Source organism: Manis javanica, chromosome X, assembly GCF_040802235.1.
Source record: "Manis javanica isolate MJ-LG chromosome X, MJ_LKY, whole genome shotgun sequence".
Taxonomy (NCBI): Eukaryota; Metazoa; Chordata; class Mammalia; order Pholidota; family Manidae; genus Manis; species Manis javanica.
Window position 1 is genome coordinate 140,861,385 of NC_133174.1, and position 16,634 is coordinate 140,878,018.

A 16,634-nucleotide genomic window follows, 5' to 3' on the forward strand; every position below is an offset into this window, starting at 1 on the left:
TTTCTGAACCTCAGAATTTAGCTGGAGGAGGGAAGGGCCCTTGAATTGCAGGGGACATCAAAAGTTTGTTATTAAAATGGACTGGACTTATTAGTACCTAAAAATAAAGCTATTTCATGTTTTCATCCCATTGAATCCACTTCATTCAATAAACCATTTGTAGGCATCTTATACTTACAATGTCTAAAAGCCAAAAGTCTTGATTCTCCTCTTAATTTTCTGTGTCATGGCCTGACTACCACCTACTTGCACAAATCCAAATCACAGGAGTCATCAGCAAGTCTTGCTGACTCTTCTTCCAACACAAGTCCCTACTCTGCTTACTTCTTTTAAGTTTCAATTAATCCAAACTCTTGTCACCTATGAAGTCCTATGTTACATTCCCTGCTATAGCCTTATCTTCTGTTACTCCCCTGCTCAGTCACTTTGCTTCAACCACACGTTACTCAGCTACACCAAGCTTGTTCCTGTCTCCGGACTTTTGCATTTGTTTCACCTCCTTTGAGTGTTTTTGCACTAGATCTTTGCAAAATCTTGCTTCTCTTTCATTAGTCAGATATCTGCTCAAATGCCATCTCCTCAAAGAGGCTCTTCCTGCTACTGTATTTAAAAAGTATCCTCTACCTCCCGCCTCATCACTTTCCAGCATATAAATAACAACCTGAAATGTTCATGTTTATGTCTTCATGTGCTTAATGTCCCTACAGTGCAGCCTCCATAATCTGTCTTGTTCACATCTACACCTCCAGTACCTAGAATAGTTCCTAGAATATACTTGGAACTCAATTCTTAGTTGAATGAATGAATGCCTTGAATGAATGGCCAGAAATTTGTCCTCAGATCAACCACAAGGCTGAGCTGGTGATAGCAGTTTATGCATTTAATCATTTAACTACTATCTTTTATTGATAATTACAGGGGCATGTTTCTCCACTGTGACTCTGACCATCACTTTCATACTAACAGGTTTTGTGGAGTGCCACACTCCAAATGACCTTTGGGGGTCCATTTCATTCTTGCAGGTCTGCTGGGTCCTACCATCCAGGCTGAGGTTCATGACACAGTGGTCATTACACTTAAGAACATGGCTTCTCATCCTGTCAGTATTCATGCTGTTGGTGTATCTTACTGGAAAGCTTCTGAAGGTAAGTCAAATGCCCTCCTACTGTCTTGTTATCCTAGGGATAAAAGAGTACTGAGTACAAGGTCACCTTGTACAAGGTCAGCAAGTGAATGGTGGAGTCAAGATTCAAACCTAGGCCCATTTCATGAAGTCAAAAACATTGTCATTTTAGTCTAAGCCCTGAAGATTAATTCCACCCCCTGCTCTCCTTTGGGGAACTAGGTCATGGATCCTAAAAAGCCCTCTTGATCTGCCTTCCTAGGCCCAGAAGACATCCTAGGGAGGGTCAAGGCTCATGGTATGGAGGTGAAACATAAGTTTTCTCCTTCCTTTGACTCTGACTTTTCAGGTATTTCCTCTCCCTCACCTCTCCCCAGTTTCTAAATGTGATGAGAGCCAAGTACCAGAAGTACCAGCTGACCTCGTTAAATCAAACAACTTGCTTATCCACAGTCCCCACTATAGCTAGCTTCTCCTTAACCTTCACAATGCAGGGAAGGTGTGAAGGGTGTGCTACAATGGACTGTGATATTGTCCACATAGACTGTGGCATACATAGATCAAGAAGATTCAAGCAAATCATTTATATATTATTAGAACACATGCGCTGTGTTACATAGCCTAAGTGTGCTTACGTGTTGACTGATTTCTCATTATGAAATCAGAAAGCCTTAATTTTCTGGGTTGCACTCATGAAGCCAGGGCAGACTTAGGTTGGGAGAAGTGGCAGGAGAGGGCAGGTAATAGAGGGGAAAAGTCATTCCATGTTCTGGCTAGAGCCTGGCAGGCCATTTCCATGAGGCTTATCCACTTGAGAGCTTCCAGAACTAATCTATGACATTTAAGAGAGGACAGGACTCCCAGAATTCTGCAGCTATGGGCTGAGCATAGAGATGACTCTTTTCTAAGCCTGGTGAGGTCTGAAAAAAGTTAGACTATCTAATCTCTTACATGTGCATCCACAGTGGTTCTGCCCAGGAACAGCATAGTGAGGCAATGGCCTAATGCCCATGTGATTTATGGGCCCATCACGTGCCTGCGTATTTATGTGTTGTGATCTACAAGCTCCTGGCCTTCTTACAGGAGCCTGGGGCCCCAGGGTGTCAGTTAAATTTGTGAGGATGTTGAGTATTACTTCATATGTTTGTTGGCCTTTCTGATACCCTTTTGTAAAGTATCTGATCAAGTGTTTGTTTCTCCTGTTGAAAAAAATGAGTTACCTTTTTTTAATTGATCTGTAGAGGTACTTTATATATTCTGAATACAAATCCTTTGACAGACATATAATTCTTTGCATGTCTTCTTCCAATATGTGGCTTAAGAGTATTAACTTCTTAAAGTTAGTAAAGCATGAAAGTTCAACTGTTAATGAAGCCCGAAAATTTACCACTTTTTTTTTCCTTTTGTGGTTAGACCTGTTAGACCTTTGTGTCCTATATAAGACACTTGCCTACCCCAAAGTCATAAAGACTTTCTTCTATGCTTTCCTCTAGAAATTGTATTATTTTACCTTTCATCTTTAGGTCTGTGATCCATCTCAAATTGATTTTTGTGTATGGTTTCCCCATAGCTTTTTTAAATTGAAGGATAGTTGATATGCAATCTTATATTGGTTTCAAGTATACAACACAGGGGTTCAATAGTTACCCATATCATTAAATCCTCACCCCCATTAGTGTGGTTACTATCTGTCAACATAAGAAGATGCTTCAGAATCATTGACTATATTCTCCATGCTGTGTGACTATCCTTGCAACCAACTTATACTGTGATTGAGACTTTTTGTGCCTCTTTATCCCCCTCACACTCCCTGCCCACCCACCCCAGCACCTCCCCCATGGTAATCATCAGACACTTCTCAGTGTCTGTGAGTCTACTAATGTTTTATTCATTCTGTTTTGTTTTTAGATTCCACAATTAAGTGAAATCATATGGTATTTTCTTTCTCTGCCTAGTTTATTTCATGAGCATAATACCCTCTAAGTCTATCCATATTGCTGCAAATGGCAGGATTTCTTTCTTTTTTATGACGAATAATATTCCATTGTGTTTATGTACCACCTCTTCTTTAGCCATTCATCTATTAATGGACACTTTGGCTGCTTCCATAACTTTGCTATTGTAAATAATGAGGCAGTAAACATAGGGGTGCATATACCTTTTTGAATCAGGGATTTTGTTTTCTTTGGGTAAATTCCTAGAAGTGGGATTACTGGGTTGTATACTATTTCTATTTTTAGTTTTTTGAGGAATCTCTATGCTGCTTTCCACACTGGATAGACTAATTTACATTCCCACCAGCACTGTAGGAGGCTCCCTTCTCCCCACACCCTCAACCAACACTTGTTATTTCTTGTCTTTTGGATAGTGGCCATTCTGACTGATGTGAGGTGATATCTCATTGTAGTTTTGATTTCCATTTCCCTGATAATTAGTGATGTAGAACATCTTTTCATGTGCCTGTTGGCCATCTGTACTTCTTCCTCCAATAGCATTTTTAAACAGCTTTATTGAGGTATAACTTACATACCACACAATTCATTCAGTTAAACTAGTTTGATGGCAAGGGCAACAAAGGCAAAAATAAACAGGTGGGACTACATCAAATTAAAAAGCTTCTGCACAGCAAAGGACACCATCAACAAAATGAAAAAGCTACCTACTGAATGGGAGAATATATTTTCAAGTGATATATCCAATAAGGAGTTAATACCCAAAATATATACAAAACTCACACAACTCAATATCAAAAAAACATCCAATTTAAAAATGGGCAGAGGACTTGAGTACGCATTTCACCAAAGAAGACATCTAGATGACCAGCAGGCACATGAAAAGATGCTCCATGTCACTAATCATAAAGGAAATGCAAAATCAAAACCACAATGAGCTATTATGTCACACCAGTTAGAATGGCCACTATCTAACAGACAAGAAATAACAAGGATGGGCAAGGATGGGGAGAAAAGGGAGCCCTCCTACACTGTTGGGAGGAATGTAAATTGGCCCACCCAGTGTGGAAAGAGGTAAGAAGGTTACCCCAAAAAATTAAAAATAGAACTATCATACATGATCCAGCAATTCCACTTCTTGGTATCTACCTGAAGAAAATGAAAACACTAATTTGAAAAGATATATGCACCCCTGTGTTCATTGCAGCATAATTTACAATAGCCAAGACATGGAAACCACCTAAGTGTCCACTGATAGGTGAATGAATAAAGAAAATGTGGTACATATACACAATGTGATATTACTGAGTCACTAAAAAGAATGAAATTTTGCCATTTGCAACAACGTGGATGGACCTAGAGGGTATTATGCTAAGTGCAATAAGTCAGACAGAGAAAGACAAATGCCATATGATTTCACTTATATATGGAATCTAAAGAACAAAATAAATGAACAAACAAAACAAAACAGAAACAGACTCATAGACACAGAGAACAGATTGGTGATTACTAGAGGATGGGGTAGGGAGATGGGCTAAAATGGGTGAATTGGATTAAAAGATACTAACTTCTAGTATAAAATAAAAAAGTCATGTGGATGTAATATACAACTGAGGGAATAAAGTCAATAATATTGTAACAACTTTACTCGTGGCAGCTGGCCACTACAGTTATCACAGTGATCACTCCATGATGCATGCAAATGTTGAATCACTGTGTTGCAGACCTAAAACTAATAAAATAATGTATGTCAACTATACTTAAAAAATAGTTTGACAACTCTTAATGAACTTAGGCAGATATGCAGTAGTCAACACAATCCAGCTTTAAAACACTTCTGTCACTTCAAGAAGTTCTCTCTTTGCAATTCAAGCCCCATTCCCACTCCCCATCTCAGGCAATCATTGATCTGCTTTGATTAAATGCAAGCCTGACATGTCTATCTCCCAAGCCAACTGTGGTAAATTATATTACTGTTCAGTAAATAGTCATCTGTACCCCAGGAATGGGAGGAATACATTTCCATACCATATTAATGTTGAGCTTGGCCTTGTGATTTGCTTTGCCTGGTAGAGTCTGAAAGCATATGATATGAGAAAAGATAGCTAGTTCACATGAAGTGTCTGTCAAAGTAGCCAGAAAAGGAGTGAAAAGCAGGCCCAAGAAATTTCAAGTTTTGTCTTGAGCTGAAAATGGAAGCCCAATTTAATGCTAGAGAAATGTTTTTTATTTTTTTTCTGGACAAGTGGGGTTCCGAGAACATGAATCTAGCTGTAAGTAGGTCTGTGAACTGAGGCTTTGGGTAGAATGAGATGTGGTTGTCCATGAACTGCAGAACTTTGAAAGAGATCTGAGAGACAGCAAGGGGGACTACAACCCAAAGCTGAAGTAGGTGATGCCTGGGAAAGAGCATTGTGTACAGCCCTTAAAGTTTATATATCTGTTATTGTATATTATCTTTGGAAGGTATCCACCTCCATCAGAGTCTTAATCTGAGCCTGAACATCAGCCAACTGAAAATATTCTAAGCAGAATGTGTTTTGTGTAATTTTCATCTTTTATTACATAAGAAACAACATAGTAGAGTCATTCGACAGTTCAAGGAGTCTGTCTGCTTCCTGCTTATGGTGCTTCATATGCACAATATTCTAAGGGAGTGTACTGAGTCAACAAAAATCCAATAGTCCCTAGTGCCTACTGGAGAGGTGCCCCTATCTCCAGAGAGGCTGACTTTATAGTCGGGGCTACCTACTCATTTGGAAGTGAGAACCACTCATCCACTCATATTTGCATTAGTGGTCCAGAGCTCCTCTGGAATTTATGAAGCTTCTCCCCAAATTAAATTGCAGAATGCTTTTTCCTTATGTACAACTTACCAGTGACAATAAATTTGCTGTGTTTCCTTGAGTGGACAATGGACATAAAAAGGACAGTTTTCTTCCTTCTTGCCTTAGGTGCTACATATGATGATCAGACGAGCCAAATGGAGAAGGAAGATGATGAAGTCATTCCTGGTGAAAGTCATACATATGTCTGGCAGGTCATGAAAGAGAATGGTCCAATGGCCTCTGACCCACCATGTCTAACCTACTCATATCTTTCTCATGTGGATCTGGTGAAAGACCTGAATTCAGGCCTCATTGGAGCTCTTCTGGTTTGTAGAGAAGGTATTTTGGAGGGACAGCTATAGATGGAAGTGTTCCTAAGCCTAAATAGCTGTCACCAGAGAAGATAAAACCACAGTAGAGAAAGTAGAACACTTAATAACTAAACAAATGCAAATTAAATCGACCACCCCCAAAGTCAGTCAAAGGATACACAAAGAGTACAGAATATGAGACTTAATATATAAAGAATGGAGGAGGAAGAAAAAGGAGGAGAAAAAAAAAGAACCTTTAGATTGTGTTTCTAACAGAATAGTAAGTAAGTTAAGTTAGACTCTTAGATAGTAAGGAAGTTACCCTTGAACCTTTGGTAACCACAGATCTAAAGGCTGCAATGGAAATAAGTACATGCCTATTGATAATCACCCTAAATGTAAATGGTCTGAATGAACCAATCAAAAGACACACAGTCAATGAATGGATAAAAAAACAAGATTCGTCTATATGCTGCCTACAAGAGACTCACGTTAAACCCAAAGAAACACACAAACTAAAAGTGAAGGGATGGAAAAAGATATTTCATGCAACTAATAGGGAAAAAAAAGCAGTTGTTGCAGTGCTTGCACCAGACAAAATACACTTGAAAACAAAGAAAGTCACAAGAGACAAAGAAGGACGTTACATAATAATAAAGGGGTCAGTCCAACAATAGCATGTAACCATTATAAATATCTATGCACCCAACACAGGAGCACCTACATATATGAAACAAATACTAACAGAATTGAACGGGGAAATAGAATGCAATGCATTCATTTTAGGAGACATCAACACTCCACTCACTCCCAAGGAGAGATCAACCAGGCAGAAAATAAGTAAGGAGACAGAGGCACTGAACAACACATTAGAACAGATGGACCTAACAGACATCTGTAGAACATTCCACCCAAAAGTAGCAGGATACACATTCTTCTCAAGTGCACATGGAACATTTTCCAGAATAGATCACATACTAGGCCACAAAAAAAGAATCAGTAAATTAAAAAAGACTGAAATTATACCAACCAGCTTCTCAGACCACAAAGGTATGAAACTAAAAATAAATTATGCAAGGAAAATGAAAAAGCCCACAAATGCATGGAGTCTTAACAATATGCACCTAAATAATCAATGGATCTATGACAAAATGAAAACAGAGACCAAGCAATACATGGAGACAAATTACAACAATAAGTCAACACTGCAAAATCTGTGGGACCAGCGAAGGCTGTGTTAAGAGGGAAGTATATTGCAATATAGGCCTATCTCAGGAAAGAAGATCAATCCCATATGAACTGTCTAAACTCACAATTAATAAAAAGAGAAAAAAAAGCACAAATGAGGCTCAAAGTCAGTACAAGGAGGGACAGAATAAAGATTAGAGTAGAAATAAATAAAACTGAGAAGAATAAAACAATAGAAAGAACCAATGAAAGCAGGAAGGAGCTGGTTCTTCAAGAAAATAAACAAAATAAATAAATCCTCAGTCAGACTTATCAAGAAAAAAAGAGTCTACACACACAAACAGAATCAAAAATGAGAAAGTAAAAATCACTACAGACACCACAGAAATACAAAGAATTATTAGAGAATACTATGAAAAATTGTATGCTAACAAACTGGATAACCTAGAAGAAATGGACAACTTTCTAGAAAAATACAACCTTCCAAGGCTGACCCAGGAGGAAACAGAAAGTCTGAATAGACCAATTACCAGCAAAGAAATTGAATAGGTAATCGGAAAACTACCTAAGAAAAAAGTCCCTGGACCAGATGGTTTCACTGCTGAACTTTATCAAACATTTAGTGAAGACCTAATACCCATTCTCCTTAAAGTTTTCCAAAGAGTAGAAGAGGAGGGAATACTCCCAAACTCATTCTATGAGGCCAGCATCACTCTAATACCAAAACCAGGCAAAGACACCACACACACAAAAAAGAAAATTACAGACCAATATCCCTAATGAACATAAATGCAAAAATACTCAACAAAATATTAGCAAACTGAATTTAAAAATACATCAAAAAGATCATCCACTTTGATCAAGTAGGATTTATTCCAGGGATGCAAGGATGGGACAACATTCGAAAATCCATCAACATCATCCACCACATCAAGAAGAAGAGGAACAAAAACCACATGATCATCTCCATAGAAGCTGAAAAAGCATTTGACAAAATTCAACATCCATTCATGATAAAAACTCTCAACAAAATGGGTATAGAGGGCAAGTACCTCAACATAATAAAGGCCACATATGAAAAACCCATAGCCAACATCATACTTAACAGTGAGAAGCTGAAAGCTTTTCACCTAAGATTGGGAACAAGACAGGGATGCCCACTCTCCCCATTGTTATTCAACATAGTACTGGAGGTCCTAGCCATGGCAATTGGACAACACAAAGAAATACAAGGCATACAGATTGGTAAGGAAGAAGTCAAGCTGTCACTATTTGCAGGTGACATGATATTGTATGATATTGTACATAAAAAACCCTAAAGACTCCACTGAAAAACTACTGGAACTAATATCTGAATTCAGCAAAGTTTCAGGATAAAAAATTAATACACAGAAATCTGTTGCATTCCTATACATTAATGATGATCTAGCAGAAAGAGAAGTCAGGAAAACAATTCCATTCACAACTGCATCAAAAAGAATAAAATACCTAGAAATAAACTTAACCAAGGAAGTGAAAGACCTATACTCTGAAAACTACAAGACACTCATGAGAGAAATTAAAGAAGATACCAATAAATGGGAACACATCCTGTGCTCATGAATAGGAAGAATTAATATTGTCAAAATGACCATTCTGCCTAAAGCAATGTACAGATTCAATGCAATCCCTATCAAAATATCAACAGCATTTTTCAATGAATTACAGCAAATACTTCTGAAATTCATACAGAACCACAAAAGACCCCAAAGAGCCAAAGGAATCCTGAGAAGGAAGAATAAATCTGGGGGGATCTCACTTCCCAACTTCAAGCTCTACTACAAAGTCACACTAATCAAGACAATTTGTTACTGGCACAAGAACAGACCCATAGACCAATGGAACAGACTAGAGAACCCAGATATAAACCCAACCATATGTGGTCAATTAATATACAACAAAGCAGCCATGGACATACAATGGGGAAATGACAGCCTGTTCAACATCTGGTGTTGGCAAAACTGGACAGCTACATATAAGACAATGAAACTGGATTATTGTCTAACCCCATACACAAAAGTAAACTCAAAATGGACCAAAGACCTGAATGTAAGTCATGAAACCATAAAACTCTTAGAAGAGAACAAAATCTCCTGAATATAAACATGAGCAACTTCTTCCTGAACACATCTCCTTGAGCAAGGGAAACAAAAGCAAAAATGAACAAGTGGGACTATATCAAACTAAAAAGCTTCTGTACAGCAAAGGTCACCATCAGCAGAACACAAAGACATCCTACAGTATGGGAGAATATATTCATAAAGGACAGATACAATAAGGGGTTGATATCCAAATTATAAAAAGAGCTTGCACACCTCAACAAACAAAAAGCAAATAAGCCAATTAAAAAATGGGCAGAGGAAGTGGCTCCTTGCTCTGCCCGGGGCCGGAGGCGTAAAAAAAAAAAAAAAAAAAAAAATGGGCAGAGGATCTGAACACCTCACCAAAGAAGAAATTCAGATGGCCAACAGACACATGAAAAGATGCTCCACGTCACTAATCATCAGGGAAATGCAAATTAAAACCACGATGAGATATCACCTCACACCAGTTAGGATGGCCAGCATCGAAAAGACTGAGAACAACAAATGCTGGTGAGGCTGCAGAGAAAGGGGAACCCTCCTACACTGCTGGTGGGAATGTAAATTAGTTCAACTATTGTGGAAAGCAGTATGGAGGTTCCTCAAAAAACTAAAAATAGAAATACCATTTGAACCACGAATTCCACTCCTAGGAATTTACCCTAAGAATACAGGATCCCAAATTCAAGAAGAGACATGCACCCCTATGTTTATCGCAGCACTATTCACAATAGCCAAGAAATGGAAGCAAGCTAAGTGTCCATCAGTAGATGAATGGATAAAGAAGATGTGGTACATATACACAATGGAATATTATTCAGCCATAAGAAAGAAACAAATCCTACCATTTGCAACAACATGGATGGAGCTGGAGGACATTATGCTCAGTGAAATAAGCCAGGCGGAGAAAGACAAGTGCCAAATGATTCCTTCATTTGGAGAGTGTGATGACAAAGCAAAAGTAAAGGAAGAAAAGAGCAGCAGACTCAGAGACTCCAAGAAGGGACTAGGGGTTACCAAAGGGAAGGGGTGTGGGAGGGCAGTGGGGAGGGAGGGAGAAGGGGATTGAGGGGTAATATGTTTAGTACACATGGTGTGGTGGATCACGGGGAAAACTGTGTAGCACAGAGAAGGCAAATTGTGAATCAGTGCGTCTTGTGGCACTGATGGACAGTGACTGCATTAGACTATCGGGGGGACTTGATAATAAGGGTGAATGTAGTAACCACATTGTTTTTCATGTGAAAGCTTCATAAGAGTGTTTATCAATAATACCTTAATAAAAAGAAGTCTTGTAGCCCACATAGTTTTAGGGACACTGGTATAGGAGACCTGGCATGAAAAAGAAACAATGTTATGGTCAAGTCAGCCACAGGGCAAGAGACAAAGGAGTCCAGTTGTGTTTACTCTCAAGTGGTTGATGAAGTAATGTGCCCTCCTAGTGTCAGTATGTTATGATAGGATTTTTAATAGAAGACAAATGCTGTCACTTCTTTTTCAGGGAGTCTGTCCAAAGAAGGGACACGGACCCTCCATGAATTTGTACTCCTTTTTGCTGTTTTTGATGAAGGTTAGTGAGGTGAAATGTGAATTTGGGGCTTCTGAAAGAAATGAAATAATATTAATTTAATCTGGTAGTTGAGAGTGAGGGCTGCTATTGTCCGGAGGAAGTGGTTATAGAAGGATCATAAACTACATCACTGCTTCTCCTCCTTCCAGTCTGTGTTAGATGTCTTTATATTTCCACAGTACCTCGAGCTTCCTCCTTACCTGCTCATTTAATATTTATCTTCTTTGAACTTATATCCCTTTCCCTTCTCCTCTCTGCTCCCATAATGCCCTATTCTCACCTCTGTTACATCACTGTCTCTCTTTATTATAATTGTCAGTTCCTTTGTCTATTCAAGGTAAATTGTAAGCAACTTGAAGGCAGACATGGTATTGTCTTTTCTGTCATTAGTAGTGTTGAGGAAATATGTTTGGATGGGTGAAAATGAGTGGCTGATCAGATAAATGAACCTATGAGCATTCCCCAAGGGTTGGGTGCTGCCAGTTGTTCACCCAGAGGGGCAACGCCAAAAAGCTGATGTGTAATAAACTTTACAGGGCTTTTGCTCTCATTAATTTCACGGAGGAGGTTGGGAAGCTTTCATTACTACAGGACAGGGACAGGGCCCGACAGTCCCTTTCTAGGGGGATTTTCATCTGATTCCTTTTAAATCAGTCAGCCAAAAAGTAGAATGAGATGCTCATGGTGCACATTAACCAATATTCTCCATTCTCCTAGTTACCACCTACTGTCATGGACAAATATAGGGAGATTAAATCAGTTTGAGCAAGAAATGTCTTCCGAGGGAGGGAAAAAAGGGAGGGTCAGTCATGAGACAGATACTGAGCTGGCCCTGTATTTGCTTCCTCTCTCTCATCAGGGAAAAGTTGGCACTCAGAAACAAATGGCTCCCTCACACAGGCTATGGATCCTGCGTCTGCTTGGGCCAGCTCTGAAATGCATACAGTCAACGGCTACATAAATAGGTCTCTGCCAGGTATGTATAGGCCTACTCAAGAATCCTCAAGGTGTTCTGCACTCACCACCAGCTCTCTTCTCTAGTTCTCCTCAAAGGCAGCTGTGCACCCTAGAGGGAAGACCGCTGAATTCTGGCCTCTGGGAGTCTTAAAGTTATCTAAGGAAAACCTGAAACATGAAAGGGATCTGCCAAGATAAACAAATAATAAGTTCAGAAGAAAAAGAGATAATGCTTAGAACAGAAAAGAACTTGCCAAATGGTCCAATTTGTATTTTTGTAAGGATTCAAGAAGATACTGCACTGATGAAGTGATAATAGGATTCTATGTAAAAGAAACAATCAAACCAAGAATATGCTCACAAAAACTAGGAATATGATTGTCAAAATACAAACTGAAGAAGGAGATAGGGAGAACAGAGAAAATCTCCCAGAAAGTAAAATGAAAAGAGATTGAGATTTTTAAAATCAAAGAAATGATAGAAGAAAGTGTCTGTTAAGAATGAAGACATTTGAGTGTTCATATTAAAATTTCCCAGCAGGATAAATAAAAAAGGTCTGCACACATAATTATGACTGTCAAATTTCAGAGAGGATATTTAAACTTCCCCTGGGAGAAAGAGGGCATATACAAAGGCATGAGAATTAAACGGGCAATGTAATTGAGGAATACCTTAAAAGTTCTAAAAGTTAAAGTTATTTTAAACCTAGAATTCATAACCAAACTATGAATCACCTTTGGGAGAAGAATAAAGGTATTTTCAGAAATGGTAGCCCTTAGAAGGCACTGAATAAGTGCTACAGTCAGTAAAATTAGAGAGTAAACCAAGAAAAAGTTGGGAAATTCAGAAACCCAAGAAGATAATGAAGGATGAGAAAAGCTATTTTCTTCTTAACTCTTTTCTGTATTTCCCAATAATTGTATGATTGATATATATGATTTTAGGAGAAAGGAAATTACCCTTCAAAACATGGAAGTCCGTGTTCTCACATGGCTTATAGCATAAGGAGATGGGTACTGATCAAATAATCATAATAATAACTACAAAATTACAAAGCAAGAATTAGTATGATGGAAAATTATATAATTTATATGAGCATATAATGAAGGAACCTGATCTAGACTGGGGAATCTGAGAAGGCTTTCCTGAGGAAGTGCTACTTGAACTGAACTTTGAAACAAGATTAGGAATAGGGAAATGAGGTTGTAGCTCTCCGGGGAAGCGGGTTCCTGGCCTTTTATCGCTCGACCCTCTGAGTCCCCCGCAGTCACCGCGCACACTGCCCGCCACCCCCCCACAACCCCCCGCGCCCGCGGGTCCCCTGCGACTGACAGGCGCCAGACGGTCTGTTACACAGTGGCGGGGAAGCGAGAGCAGCCTCTCCCCACCCCTCGCCACGGAACCTGCAAGAACCTGCAGCGGTATCTGTAACTGGGCTAAGGCCAGGTGAGAGATTCTGGAAACAGTGTAATTTAGCCCACAGAGGTGGTACGGAATGAAACTGGAGAGATACTAGTACCCTGGATTAAGATAGTGAGTGTAGTAATAATGGTGAATAATAAATATATTTGAAAGCTTCAGGAGCCAAAATAGGAGACAGGTATGCCCTAGCAGTTAACAGTGAGATCTAATCATATGGCTGCTCAGGTTCAAAGTCCAGTACATTAGTTAATCTTACTGGGCATCAGTTTCCTCTCCTGATAACAATAGTTTCTACATTCATAGGGTTATTGTGAGAAGTGAATGAGTTGAAACATGTATAATACTCTGGACAGTGCTTGACATAAAACAAGTGCTCAGTAAATACTGGTGTTAGTGCTTATATTGCCGTACTGGGTGTAGACTGGATGTGAGAAGTGACAGTACTGACAAGTATAACTCTGGCTTGCATCACTGAACGCAGGATGGTGCCATGCACTGAACAAGGAACTCTGGAAGAAGATGAAGTGATGAAGATTGCAAACTTGGCTTTGGACATGTGGGTTTTATGAGATATCCAGGGGAAGATAGTGAGAGGGTGATCAACCATATAAGTCTCGAATTCTGGGAGAGGTCTGAAACAGGAGAGTATTCAGCATGGATGATCATTATCACCATGAGAATGGACAAAAGTTTTCAGGGGGAAAATAATTATTAACAAGGCAGCTGAGCCCTGAAGTGCGCTATCATTTTGTGCATGGGTAGACAAGGAGGAGTCAGGAAAGGAGACAGAAGAAGGAACAGCCTAAGCAATAGAGGAGTAAAACCCAGAGAGATATTGGCACAGAGGCCAAGGGAGGGGAGAATTTCAAGAAGGAATGAATGGTCAACAGGTGCAGATGACTCAAAAATATCCATTGGGTTTAGCAGCATGATAGTCATTGGTGGCCTTTGCAAGAGCTCTTGCTGGTTTGACAGTACCCAGCATCCTTGCAAAGTCTGCTTCCAAGTCAAGATAATAAAATGCATGAGGTCAGTTTGCCCATCCTACCCTAGAAAGTGTTTTCCACTCCAAATTCTTGACTTCTTGACTATAGCTCTTATTCCTACTTTACAGGTCTGATTGGATGTCACAAGAAGTCAGTCTATTGGCATGTGATTGGAATGGGCACCACTCCTGAAGTGCACTCAATTTTCCTCGAAGGTCACACATTTCTTGTCAGGAACCATCGCCAGGCCTCCTTGGAGATATCACCAATAACTTTCCTTACTGCTCAGACACTCCTGATGGACATTGGCCAGTTTCTACTGTTTTGTCACATCTCTTCCCATCAACATGGTAATATCTTTTTTTTAATTTTTAATTTTGATATCATTAATGTACAATTACTTGAACATTATGGTTACTAGACTCCCCCCATCATCAAGTCCCTCCCACATATCCCATTACAGTCACTGTCCATCAGTGTATTAAGATGCTACAGAATCACTACTTGTCTTCTCTATATGTATGCCTTCCCCATGTGCCCGCCCCCCACTACATTATGTGTGCTAATCGTAATGCCCCATTTTCCCCCTTCTCCCTCCCTTCCCACTCATCCTCCCCAGTCCCTTTCCCTTTGGTAACTGTGAGTCCATTCTTGGGTTCTGTGAATCTGCTGCTGTTTTGTTCCTTCCGTTTTTGCTTTGTTCTTCTACTCCACAATATCTGTAGATCTTTAAAATGAGTATTATAAATATCCAGCTCTTTTTTTTAATAGAATTCACCATCCACTGTCCATTTTAGGATTATGTTATTTAAATCTTAACTGAGATTCCCTAGTTGCCAGTTTACAGAGTGAAGATTTTACCTTGAGTATTACTAGTACTGGTGAATTTTTAGTTAAATACCTGTGATAGAGGGTGGGGAGTTGGGTTAGTGATGAATGAGCCTGATTCCATTAAGTAGGATTGCAGGTTATATCTGAAGAGATGTTTTATGAAAAATTTGGGGGATAGAATTAAAGATGGTGGCATGAGAGGAGAGACAGAGGCTTCCTCCTAAAACTGAATACAATTAGAAAATGTAGTTGGTACAACTAATCCTGAGAGAGCAACAGGAAAGAGGCCGGCACCAGACTGCATACACCTGGAGAAAAGCACAGACCTCACCAAATGGGGTAACATACCAAAGCTGTGGCTCTGCGGGACCCGAGCCCTACCCCCAGCCCAGCTCACTGGTGGGAGGAAGAGAAACGGAGCAGGGAGGGAGTGGAAGACTTGGGACTGCTGAATACCTAGCTCTGGACATCTGCGCTGGGAGCACACACCTACATTTCATGGTGATTTCATCATACTCTTCTGATTACAGGGTTGGAAAGCTGGGACAGGTGGAGTTTCTGGGGAGACTGGGATTCCAGCCGCTTGTGGAAAGTAGAGATCCATATCTGGCTGCTCTGGGACAAAAACTTATACATGTGTGCTTGGTCCACTGGCTCAGGCAGTGGGGACAGGCACAGAAGCCAGGAAGCAGGGAACAGCTGTTTCCTCCCCCCAGGCACCAATACCGCTCCCCTGCAACCCCTGACATTGCTTCAGGGGCTGAGCAGATCCAGAATAGAGCTTCTGGACACTAGAGGGCGCCATATACAAACATGAAATGCCAAAGGAACCTTGTCCAGAGTAAAATTATTAATACAACTCCTGAGAAAGATTTAAATGATATGGACCTCGTGACTCTTCCTGAAAGGGACTTCAAAATAAAAATCATAAACAAGCTAATGGAGCTATGGAAAGACATCCAAGACCTCAGGACTGAATTCAGGTCAGAGATCCAATTATTGAAGAGCAAGTTGGAGGGTATTAAAAGCAAGTTGGATACAGTGGAGGAGACAATAAATGAAATAGAAACTAGAGAAGAGGAATACAAAGAACCTGAGGCACAGAGAGAAAAAAGGATCTCCAAGAATGAAAGACTATTGAGAGAACTGTGTGACCAATCCAAACGGAAAATATTTGCATTATAGGGATACCAGAAGAAGAAGAGAGATAAATGGATAGAAAGTATCTTTGAGGAGGTAGTTGCTGAAAACTTCCCCAATCTGGGGAAGGAGATAGTCTCTAAGGCCATGGAGATCCACAGATCTCCCAACACAAGGGACCCAAGGAAGACAACACCAAGACACAT

The 16,634-nt window shown here is 39.8% G+C and overlaps 1 protein-coding gene across 3 annotated transcripts in view; it reads left to right on the plus strand.

Annotated features, from left to right (window-relative positions):
* F8 (coagulation factor VIII) overlaps positions 1 to 16,634 on the plus strand; it is a 129,485-nt gene that overhangs the window by 20,036 nt on the left and 92,815 nt on the right. For 2 of the 3 annotated variants that reach the window (XM_017650949.3, XM_017650950.3), the window contains exons 3-7: positions 1,023 to 1,145; positions 6,030 to 6,242; positions 11,024 to 11,092; positions 11,952 to 12,068; positions 14,586 to 14,807. In XM_017650949.3, the coding sequence (XP_017506438.3) occupies positions 1,023 to 1,145; positions 6,030 to 6,242; positions 11,024 to 11,092; positions 11,952 to 12,068; positions 14,586 to 14,807 (744 nt within the window). The remainder of the gene's footprint in view (positions 1 to 1,022; positions 1,146 to 6,029; positions 6,243 to 11,023; positions 11,093 to 11,951; positions 12,069 to 14,585; positions 14,808 to 16,634) is intronic. The other variant, XM_037025054.2, reaches the window with a different exon arrangement.